The sequence below is a fragment of the Notothenia coriiceps genome, unplaced genomic scaffold, assembly GCF_000735185.1.
Source record: "Notothenia coriiceps isolate Sejong01 unplaced genomic scaffold, NC01 NC01_scaffold00033420, whole genome shotgun sequence".
NCBI classification, from domain to species: Eukaryota; Metazoa; Chordata; class Actinopteri; order Perciformes; family Nototheniidae; genus Notothenia; species Notothenia coriiceps.
In genome coordinates this window covers 127,533-139,674 of record NW_011366121.1, presented here as the reverse complement: position 1 = coordinate 139,674, position 12,142 = coordinate 127,533, and the positions used below count along the sequence as shown (strand labels likewise).

Below are 12,142 nucleotides of genomic sequence, written 5' to 3'. Positions count from 1 at the left end.
TGCCAGGGAGGGGTGGGGGTCTTGGTATGCCAATACACGCTTGACCCGGTAAAGGAGGAGGGGGAGGGGGACCAGGCATGCCTGTCTGGCCAGGTAGGGGTGGGGGAGGAGGTGGATGGGGCATACCTGCATTCTGGCCTGGGAGAGGAGGGGCGGGAGGTGGAGGCGGCAAACCTGGTGTTGGCACGGGAACAGTAACTGTGACAACTCTCGTCTTCGCCTCTTCCAGATCTTTAGACAGCTTTTCAATCTGCAGGAGAGTAATGAAGGATGCTATCATACATTTGAATCATAATATGACTCGATATACTACTGTAACTCTCCACACCACAAACTGACGTTTATCAGTATGCATGTATGTATGTATACGTACAACTTGACTGTATATTGTTCATTCCTTGAATTGTCATTATTGTGTATAGCTTTGGCAATCTCCACCATTTCAAAAGAATGGCCATGCCGACAGTGATTAGATTTGAGAGAAAGAAAGAGTGATGTAGAGAGGGATTAAAGCATGGGAAGGATTGAGTTTTGGGAGAGATGGGGAGAGGATGGAGGACAAGTCACAAAGAGAAAAACACAACAGGGGGAATTAAGTCCAAAGAGGAAATCAAACGAAAAAAGTTTTTAAGAGGACAAACTCAAATTAATTTAAAGCGAGCGTGAAATTATTTTTTTTATTTCCACACTGAATGACTAATCACAGTATTTACATCAGTGAGGCACAACTCTTGAGAGAAACTGTCCAAGTCATTAAAATCAGCCAGCTAATATTGGCCTCTGCAAGGTCGGCGCTTTGAGATGGAGTACACTTTACACAACTCAGAGCGTAGTACAGAGAAGTTGATTCACTGGGTGGGTTCGACTTACAGAAGGTGTGTTGAGTGTGAACAGTGTGCCTGTGAAAGCGTGTCTGTCTGAAGCGTAACAAATTGTTTGTGTCGTTTCCTCAGACTTTGAAAAGAAGACAGCGACAGACATAAAGGGCCTTGGAGGCAAGCTTTCTTAGTGAGGCAGTAGATGAAGAGTTGGGCACAGCTTCACACAGAGGGACAGTGAGAGATCTCTACATGTGAAGAAATCTTGGATGGGCAGCGCCTCAAACACAGAGGAAGTGAGCCATCTTAGTATGAGAAGCTTGTCTGATGCCTGGCTGGTGATGCTTTTGATGCATCGGACAACTGTGTGTGCATATGTGTGTTAGGGCTTTTGTGTGGTGAGACGATGACTCTGCTGGCATCAGCCACTTTGGATGAAGCTCATTTTGGAAGCTGTGTAGTTCTCTCGCTGACTGACACACACACAAACAGCGGAACATCTTCACGTGGTCATGAGCACACATGCACAGAGGCAGACTGTTCTGGGTCACTTGGTGTGTTTGTGAGTTCGGGTGTCACTGTGAGGCAGAGTCCAGCTGGTGTGGCAGCAGGACACTGACAGCTAAACAATCCTCATCTTTGCCTCCCTACTGGATGAGTGCACACACACACACACACACACACACACACACACACACACACACACACACACACACACACACACACACACACACACACACACACACACACACACACACACACACACACACACACACACACACACACACACTTGGCCTTAAAACATTCAGTTTGTGCCATCTCCATCATTTTCCTTTCTTCTTCTTTCTTCTCCCTTTATTCACTCTTTATACTCCAATTCCTCCACTTTCCACTTTTTTTTTTATTGAGTTTCTTAATCTCTAAAGGATTTGGCTTATTCTCACGATATCCTTTTAGTTTGTTTCCTATTTTCATGCCATGCTGGCAGTTGGCAAACTCATTTAAGGCCAGGGGGCTTCTGTGTTTGTGTGGGTGTGCATAGATGTTGGACAACTTTTTGGTGCTTAGACTTCTGCAATATTGTATTCATCGAAGGCTCAAAATATTTCACTTCTTGCAGCTCTAGCAGAAGTTTCTGTTTTGTGTGGGTGTGTGGTTCCATTAAACTCACTGATTCAATGATCTGACTCAATCTATATGGACGTGTCCTAATGTTCTGGTTCTTTTTGTATTGTCTACGGCATCAAACAATGATGGAAGTACTGTATGAAGTCTGTTGGAGCTGATCACCTTGTCTGTATGAACTGTCAGATTCAGCTCACCTTTTCAATAGATGTAGGTGTGTATTGTAAGATGAATCCACTCAGCAAATAATTCTCTTAAAATGCAAACAATTCTGTTTTTATACTTGGAGTTATTTGAATTTAAAGAAAGGTAAGTATGTGTTTGTGTACCTGCTGTTGCAGAGTGCCTAGCTGTAGTTGCAGTCCCTGGTTCTCCATTTCTCGGTCCAGCTTCGAATTGGCCAGCTGTTCCTTCTCTTGGCTCAAGTCCTGCAGCTTCTGCTCATAGTCGCCCTCCAGTTTCGTCAGCTCCACCTGCAACTCGTGGCGTGATGTCAGCTCTGCATCCAGCTAATACACGTGTGGAAAGTCATAGAGAGGGACAGGCTTAGTTGCAGTATTCTTGAAGTGCAAAGTAGACTCTTTGTTGGCTTTTCCATTGTTGTGCAGTGCTCAATTCCAAGAAGAATTCTCTTGAGGCTGGCAAAAAATATTCTCTCAGGCACTAACAAACAATCCAATTGGCAACAGGACTGCACAGATACGGTGCTATTGTTGAGAAAATAGTGTTGGTGATGTGTATGTTTTATGAATATTCAGTTAAACACGTGCAACTTGTTCATATCCACCTGTCAGACTAAACTTCCCCTGGATATATGGCACAGACTCTAGTCAGCAAATATAAAGGACTTTTGTGCCAACAGTCTCATGTAACTGATACCAAAACAACAAACGTACATTTACCCTAAAAATATTATTTGAATTGAATGATTGAATTCAAATTCAATACTGAATAGTATTAGAAATGAATTACCAAAGGAATATATTAAATATTTGACAGCATTCTTGGTATAAAATAAAGGCAAATAATGGGTGTTTTGGGAGGGGTTCTATTACAGGATTAGGTTAGAGCTAGAGGTCTTCAAACGAAAGTTCCTTTTCTATACAATTGAATTTAAAGGATGACTGAAGAGCAGTAAAAGCTCAACATAAAATGCAAAGCATCGATATCAAGCCCAAAGTTACCAAAACACCACGGCTCTCGACTGAGATATGGGAGCAAAGCATGCAAAAGCTTTTCGTCTCCCTCTTGAAGCTGCAGCACTTTTTTATAGCTCAAAGACCAGTGGAAGCCATTTCTTACAGTCTAGTGCCTTCAGTTTCATTATATAAATTGTACTGGTAATTAGTGTCAATTATTGAGTTAGGATGCTCTAGTGCACTTGTATTAGTTCACGTCTCTCTTTCATTTTAAGCGTATGCATTTTTTTTAAGGAAAAAAAGAACATTTTGTACCCTAGTTTAACGTCCCCACTTTCATAAATTGTCAAGTGTTTTCTTCTAGCACACTTGACAAACAGGATAAGAGTATGCAAACAGATGACAACATGAACACACAGACACACATGGCCGTTTCATTTCATTTCCGACAGCAGATCCGTTACTCTAGCTGTCAGCGTCCTGACAGCCTCATCCCTAATTCCTGCCAAAGAGACTGCCTGCAATTACCCCTAGCACTATGGTGTGTGTGTGTGTGTGTGTGTGTGTGTGTGTGTGTGTGTGTGTGTGTGTGTGTGTGTGTGTGTGTGTGTGTGTGTGTGTGTGTGTGTGTGTGTGTGTGTCAATGAATCCAAGTGTGTTCATGTAATGTGTGCTTGTGTGGATGTGCGTGGATAAATGGATATGATCCAATGTGAGTGTGTGTCGTTATGCATGCCTGAAAGAAGGCTAGTTGCAGCTCTCTCTTTGCAATTATCCTGTCACTGGAACAGGAACATCAGGCCAGCAGCGTGTCGCAATCAAGGCATTTACCCCCCTGTGTGTGTGTGTGTGTGTGTGTGTGTGTGTGTGTGTGTGTGTGTGTGTGTGTGTGTGTGTGTGTGTGTGTGTGTGTGTGTGTGTGTTATTTGCTAGCCTATAGAGTATTTGTCTGTCGGACACATGAATTATTATTTTCTTAGTCACCCTCTGTCCCTCCCTTTTTTCTTATTTGTCACCTCATGTCAGACAAACACTGGTCGCATAGAATTTCATTACAATCTCAATGTGTGTGAGCGGGAGACGTTGGCTTTAACAATGTATGAATCTTTTTTGATTGTGACAGGTTTTTCTGGGATGACGTGAAAATATGTGTGTGTGTGTGACTTGCTGTTGCTTGTGTGAGCGTGTCTGGTTATTTAACGTGAATCATTTTGAGTGCGTTTCACCTTCTTTTCCAGCTCAGATGCCTTGGCCTCGCTTGTTTCTACCTTGGTTTGGTCCACCATGTTGTCTGCGGACAAACAGAGAGAGGACAGAATAATGGAAAAGAGAAAGAGAAAAAAAAAGGTGGTGGGTAAGATAAGGGTTTCAGACAATGCACCTGCACACGTCTGGAAGTGAAGACATCGCACGCTTCAGTCTGGCACATGCGGTGTGCCCAGATACACATTCACAAACAGATGCATACACACAAAGAAAGGATCCTATCGGTCTTCCTGTTTCTCCCTTATCACACCACTCAAAGTCAAGATCTGTGAGAAGATTGTGGAGGCATCTCATTACAACAGGGTGCCATCTGTTGCATTCTGCTTCTACACATCATTACCTTTTAAACATCCAATACATACACCTTTGTCTGGCTGTGTGTCTGTGCAAGAGAGGTGGGAGCACACGAAATACATCTGACACCATTTTATAATAATAATAATAATGTAATATAATAATAAAAAAGACTATATAACAGTGTTAAAGTAATCCACTATCAGAGGTTGTTCTTGGTATAGGACCAGGTGAGAAGGACACATGCTGCCAATAGGGTTCCTTTGCAGAATAAGTGCAGGGCGGTGCCGTAAAATAACTAATTAACATGAAGATGGATGCCACAAAGTCACCGGATGAAAGACAGCTAATCATGATCCCAGGAGAGGGATCAAACAGATAGATAGCAGAGATAGAAGAGCTGGAAAAAGCTAAATAGTAAATGAAGTAATGGAATAACTTATAGAAAGTGAAATATACAGATTGTGAAGAGATAAAGTTTGAGTCTGAAAATATGGCTGGTGGAAAAAGAAGTGGAAGCTGCCTTATATCTAGATAGGCTAGGCAGAGCAAAAATAGGAAATCTATTTTGTGAGAGAGAAGATTTTGCCAGATGAAAGGACTTCACAATAATATGCCAACCCACACACAATTTCAGAGCGTGCATTTGTATGAGTTTACATGGTTATTGGATGCGTAATGGAAGAAGGGGGGCTGTTACTTCTGTCATGGTGGCAAGGCTAAATGGGACAAACTTGGAATAGAGAGCACTAAGGGAGCCAGAATATGGGGAGAAAACTGTGCTGAATTTCAGAGTTCAAAGAAAAACACTAAATAATGCATGCAGGGCAGAATTGGGCTGCTTTCCACCGATAATAACTCTGGCAGCATTAAAGGAGGCCAGCCAGTTTGTGTGTATGTCAGGACCCATTTAGAAGCAGTGCAATTAGAGCCTCCTGTGGTGAGCAACGGAGACCCGCCATAAAGGAGTATTGAACTCTTGAGACATGGCCTGCAACTCCATTATGCTCTGGTTTGGTTTACTATAGTCAGCAGGTGTTTCCAGTGCTGTCACTCAAGTCTACAATTCCACATGCACTTAAATGCATATGCACCACAGCAAAATTCAGCATTTCATGTGTGTGTAAAAAAAGAAGTGCCAGGAAATGACATGGATCAGGGGCCATCATAATGCTTTCTTGTTATTCCAGTAGCTGGTAGGCATTCTGTGTCTCGCTCACAGCCACTTATGATAGGTTCACAAGGTTTACCATTTTTTTTTTATCTGTCTTAAAACTATAATTGTGTGCATACATGTGCATCAAATGACTTTAAATAACTTGCTGTAACCACTACTAGCCATTAAAGATCGTTTCCAAATGTGCTTGCAATGGAAGCGATAGAGGGAAAACTATACAGTCAGCGTTCTGTGCAAAAACATATTTATCTGAAGCCAATATGAGGCTCCAGCAGTCTGTGTTAATCAAATCAAGTGAGAACCCTCCTAAGTCTTCCTAGAATTCCCTTTTTTCTGTTTCCCCTGAAACAGTTTTCTCCAAAAGTGTCTTCTTGCTGAGCTGCAGCAAAGGCATAGCAAGCTGAAAAGGCAGTGGCTTTGGAAAGTACTCAACTTGATTTGATTAACTCAAACTGCTTAAGCTTAGCCTATTTTATTATCAAGGAGAAATCTCTAAAAGGGTCCTTTTTACTCGAGTTGAAAGGACATCAGGACAGGATCTTTAAATGGCCCGTTTGAAAAGGAGGAATAATCACACCTTTGATGCCCAATTAAAAGACTTGTGAACCTATTCAAAGGCACATGAACACATGTACCTGGGCCTTGCTGAATTCATACCTTTTTCTAGTATTAATACATTCACCACAAGCACCTGAGAGTTTAAATAAAACCAATTGTGTGTCAGGGATCAAACGTTGGAGATATCAGATGAATCTCACCTACTATATAGTACTTTATAGCTAAAGATCATATTTTACCACCAACCAGTGACTGTAAAACCTGTAGCACAATTCAGCTCAAAGGTACACTCTTCCACTCTGGCTCCACCCTGTGGTTGTACTCTACAATTGACAACCATGGAATTATACACTGTATTATGACCAAGGTTAAATCACATAGGCCAGGTATAATAATGTCAGGGTTTGTGGGTGGGGCTGGCCAGAAGTGAGACATGGTTGAAGGTTCAACTCGCACAGCACTGAGCCACAGTGTTGAAGTTTAATGACTGTGAAAAGGAATATGGGTCCACCTGTTTCAGGGTGTTTGTTGATGAGCCAGAAGGTGTCATGGTGTGAAAAGGAAACGTAATATCATGCGTTTTCTGGTCCATGAAACTCACCTATCAAGCCTTCGATGTTGAAGCCGATGCTACGGCACTTGAAGTCCGGGTCCGCTCCATTTCTGTGAAGCACAACCTGAGCAATACACTCGTCTATCAACTTGTAGTACTGAGGCCTGCAGGATGGAGAGAGTGACAGATTTACAGAGAGATGGATTAGAAGATGGAGAGAAAGAAGTGGAGAGAGAAAATGGGAAGATGGTGAGAAGGATGGAAAAACAATGGACAACAGTTAGTGTGTGATGCTGGGGGGAAAAGGAATGTGTCATACTTCACATGTTTCGACCACAATGACATTTATAGCAAATGTTTTATAACAAATATTTGTTCTATACCAGTGAAGCCTGCATGAATAAGAACACAATGTTGAGCGGGGCATGGGACTGAAGAGATGAAAGTAGGTTCATTTGTGTGAACACACATGCTTCGTCACTTTGTCTCTGTCTGCTGCTGAGATTGGCTGTCTGTGTGACCATGACAGTTTGAGTTTCTTGTCACAATGATTGATTGTGTGCAACTGTGTTCTTGAGAGTGTGTTGGTGTATGTCCAGCGCCCCGTGTCTGATCAAACCAGCTTCACACCGACACTCCATTTTGGAGGTGTCTTTTTCCCTGACCCCATTAGATGCTCTCAGAGTCACAAACTCAATACTTTATTTATTCTGTCTCCCTGCATCTCGTCTCTCTTAGTCATTCTGCCTTTGTCTAACACTTATTCCACTCCTTCAATATACTTCAAGGTTTTTTTTTTTGTAAAGCTTAGATTTATCCGTGGAGCGAGAGAGACATCTAGTGTCTTTCTGTAAAACTGGAATAGGTTTGTTTGGCTACATCCAAGAGCTGGCATTTAATACAAGCCTAATAATAGGAGAAATGTGGTTGGTAGGCCTGAGGTTATACACATTTTGAAAAATTATAAAATACATATATGTGTCATTACATTTTTAAATCTATAAGGCTGTTTGCGGTCTATGTGCATGCTTAGTATGTGCATGACTAGAGGTATGGAAATACATTTAAGTACTCTGTTAGATCCTCAGGTAACCGTTTCCACTTGAGCTTGAGAAACTGTAAGAGCAAATCAGCAGGTGCTCTTTCATTCATTCCCACACAAATGCAAAGCCTGCTTTTCCCTGTACGTCTCTCCCTCATTCCCTCAACATCTACCTAGCAATTTGCTTCAACTCTCAATTTCTTCTTCATTATAGTCTCGCCCTCCACCTCGCTTCTCCCCTCATCACTGTAATTATCAAGAGGTATTTTCTGCCACGATATAGCTCTCCCTCCCCCTCACTTCCTGTCTCTCTGAGGAGTCCATTACAGACCACCTCTGTTGTGGATCACAGATCACCTGGATGGAGGAAGCAGGACAGGAAAGAGGGAGGGATGGAAGAGAGGGGAGGTGAAAAAAGACCTCAGCTGGGACCATTTGTTTGGTCCAACCTACCTATTCAAGCCTCACAATTTATTCCCCAAACTGTGTTAAAAATAAACCACAATTTCAATTTCCTGCCTGTCTGATAGCATCAAGGCAACGCTGACCATCAACACTACAACATCAAATGTGTGCATGCCTGGGCAGGCTGTTGTGAGTGTTTGCCTGTTTTCTGTGATGTTCAGCAAAGCAAACACATTCCTCTTGTGTGTTGCTGACTGTGAATGTGGACATGCGTGTACAAATGTGCGAACACTATGCCGTACAACTCTCCACTTCCTTAACATTATTCTATCCCCGTCTTGTCATTCAATTATTCACTCTTCTCTTCTCCTCTGTTTCCCCAGCTAAACTCCCAAGGGCTTTGGAAGACACAGGGAGAGACATTAGCATATTTCTGGTGATAAGAGGTGATGGCGTTCATTTCTATTAAAATGGAATTGGACTTCTTTGCATGTATTAATTTCTCAGCCTTTGAATGGCGCTCTTGAAAACAAACAGCAAATGGACTGAGAGAAGGGAGAGGAGGACTACTTCTTCAATTCCTTTTGCCTTGATTGTTTTGCTGTACTTTTATGGGACTGCATTGAAACTGCTAAATCAATTGCCAGTGACTGTGACATGACTACTGTCTTTATGATATGGCTGTATCAGGCTGCAATTGGGAATCTGAATTCTTATTCTAGAGTCAATCTCTGCATATTTGCCTTTTGCTACATGCACTGTTTCTCTGAATCCATTTGAATAATTAACCTCATTGTAATTTTCACCCACAAATGAGATTTAACGTATGATAATGATAGAATGTATGTAGTCTCATCACAGAACCTATATCACCATTTCAGCTGTAATATGTGAATGGCTGGGTCGGTGCAGGTGTGCGAGGGAATTGACATGTATGAGTGTGTATATGTCCGTGTGTTACCTGGCCAAGTAGTCATTACGGACTAGCAGCAGGTGCTGCATCATGGACAGGAAGTGGGTTTCTCCCTTGGAGTCCTTCACTGTGTTGACTAGGATCTCAAACACTTCCCTCACATCAGTGAAGCAAAAGCAGTTAAGGCTTAATTAACATAATACAATAAAAGAGTTCTACACCTTTTTAAATATACACAACATCTTTAACACAAAGTGAGTATTCTGAATAGTCTTGCAGTAACTTTTGCTGTATATACACCATTTAAAAGGCTTGGAGCAACAAACCTGAACACTGAATATCATGTATGAGTTCAGAATCTACAGTGAACTACAGACCAGGCTTTTAATCCCTTCTTATACACTTTGTCGTATAGACACGATGAGATTCTAACATGTCTTGTACAACTACTACAACCAGTAGTATCACACAAATATGTTTAAGTTTCAAAAATAATTTGACCTCAGTGGTTATTCAATGCTGCAGTAGGACTGTGTTTACACGGTGTTGGGTAGCCCTAGGAGACACCTGGTGTTGAAACATATTACTGCAAGCCACAGACTGCACACAGAATTACAGGAGTTGTTTGAATAATCTTTTAAGCTGTTAATCAAAGTGTGCTGTAGTAGTAAGAATTACTGGATGTCACACTGAGTCAAATAGCCTCAAACAGTAAGTGTTGTGTGATAACGAACACAAGAGAGTCCTTTTAAATCTTAATCTGTAAACATGCTTTTTGTCAAACCAGGACAACATCATGATAGACATAAACGTTTAAAAGGTGGAGATCATATTGGAGAAGAATTGAGCTGCACACAACTTAGCAGTAATTGGACTGACCCTTCTCTGTACAAAAAGAAAAGAACAGATGGTTCTGACCTGCAGCAAAGCAATGTCAAAGTCCACCGGTGGTTGGATGTTTTGCTGCTTTTACCGCACTGCAGATGAGTAGCAAATGTCTGTGAGCTGCTAATTGGCAAAGACGGATTAGGCTGAAAAAAAGTCAGACAGGGTTACACTGCCCCTAGAGCCTGAAAGATGATGCTTATCAAATATGAAAATATTCATTTCTGTTACGAAAAAAAGGCACAAAGTAAGGGGTCGGGCTTATAACAGGGAAGAAAAGAGAAATCAGATTTTGTGTGGATTGAAACTAATTTTATAGTAAAGGGACACGTGCATTGCTATTTCCTATTTGTTTGTACATATTCCTTCTAAGCATTATAAAAGTTATTCCTTTGACTCTAGCAAATAAAGTCAAAGCGAAAACACAAGCATGCAAAGTTGTGTCGTAAACCACGTATAGATTTTCAAGGTCAAAAAGTTGACCCTGAGGAAACATTTTGCCCAGTGGAAGGATATTCCATCTCAATGCGGATGTCATCAAGACGCGCTTTGAGGTCCTCAGAGTCATCTTCAGCCTGCTCATCAAACACGGTGAGTTGCACCCTCAGCTCTTCGTTTTCTATCTTCCGCACCTCCTGCAGAGAGAGCGATGGGATACAGGCGGAGGGATGAAAAGGCAAGCGGGAGAATGACAGGGAGAATGTGACAAACATTGAGTGAGGACAGTTGAGAGAAAAAAAAATTCACAGCATAAGCAAGACAGAGGCATCAAGAGAGACAGACATGAAGAGTAAGTACTTGTGTGTGTTGTTAGAGAGTCACTTTGAAAACATCAAAAGAGAGTTCTTTCTGTACCGTCAGCAGCTCTCGGAGTCCCAATCTCAGCAGTTCAGAGCGAATATGGATCCTGAAGTCCAGCTCTTCTCCGCGGCTTATCAAGGCGTTGATTAGCTGCATGCAGCCACCCTGTTGAAAACACGCCAGGAAGTTAGCTTCAATTCAGACTAACTGGAAATATGATAACTATAATACAAAACACAATAAGTATCCGCTGAGTCAGTCTTTTACAGGGCAGATTGCATTGACTAGGGCTGTCAATCAAATGCAATTGGGTCTGTGTCTTTTATCAACAAGAATACATGTGGGGATTTATAATTGCTAAGGTGCGTGTGGATGTGCACCTTTAGAGCGATGTTGTGATTTCTCATGCCAGAAAGGAGAGGCTGGAACCTTTCGATGTCCTGTCTCTCCGCCTCCTCTGTGATGGCCTCCAAAACACGCTCATGACTGCAACAAAAACAGACAATTATGCATCTGATATAAAACATCGTTATATGCTGTTACTAGAGAGGCACAGACTTAATGTTAATGGACGAATCATGCCAAGTTGCCCTCAGCCTATTGGCAAATGAGATGACATTCATCCATGGCAGTGGATCTGTTTTGTGCATCAGTTTAGCACCCGATAAATGTCCTTTCAGTTATTTGCAGGCAGACTCTGAAGCAGTCGCTGGCATACCGAGACGCTGGCTGGCTCAGGGAGGATGAAGGAGCACAATGGGTAGCGGCATGCACATGTGGTTTGTATACAAATGAAAGAACATGTTGGCCGTGTGGGAGTGTTGCTATGTCTCTCCAGAAATGGGGCCACTCTATGATGTTGGAGAAATAATCACCTCCATTTTCCAGCATTATGTGCTCCATGGGCAGTGAGGAGCTCTATGTCTCACATTTTGGATAAGAAAAGAAATAGACTGAGTGGAGAAGCTTAATCAATCTTTAGTATCATTAGTAGTGAGCGGGCAATACGTATAGGTAGTTGTTGTAGCAGGATGAAATGGCTTTTAAAGACGCTATTCAGTTATTGTTTGCACTCTCATTTGCACTATGTACATCATCTTTTTTGAAATATATATCCTGCTTACTTGAAGTTAACGGTTATTTTGTGTTTTTTTGTAAATATTGAG

General features: G+C 41.9%; 1 protein-coding gene across 1 annotated transcript in view; it reads right to left on the bottom strand.

Annotated features, from left to right (window-relative positions):
• LOC104961548 (protein diaphanous homolog 1) overlaps positions 1 to 12,142 on the bottom strand; it is an 87,975-nt gene that overhangs the window by 48,915 nt on the left and 26,918 nt on the right. Inside the window, exons 9-16 of the mRNA XM_010789857.1 lie at positions 11,357 to 11,462; positions 11,031 to 11,141; positions 10,692 to 10,810; positions 9,339 to 9,455; positions 6,979 to 7,094; positions 4,309 to 4,373; positions 2,273 to 2,452; positions 4 to 250 (exon numbers count right to left, since the gene is read on the bottom strand). Of these exons, the coding sequence (XP_010788159.1) occupies positions 4 to 250; positions 2,273 to 2,452; positions 4,309 to 4,373; positions 6,979 to 7,094; positions 9,339 to 9,455; positions 10,692 to 10,810; positions 11,031 to 11,141; positions 11,357 to 11,462 (1,061 nt within the window). The remainder of the gene's footprint in view (positions 1 to 3; positions 251 to 2,272; positions 2,453 to 4,308; positions 4,374 to 6,978; positions 7,095 to 9,338; positions 9,456 to 10,691; positions 10,811 to 11,030; positions 11,142 to 11,356; positions 11,463 to 12,142) is intronic.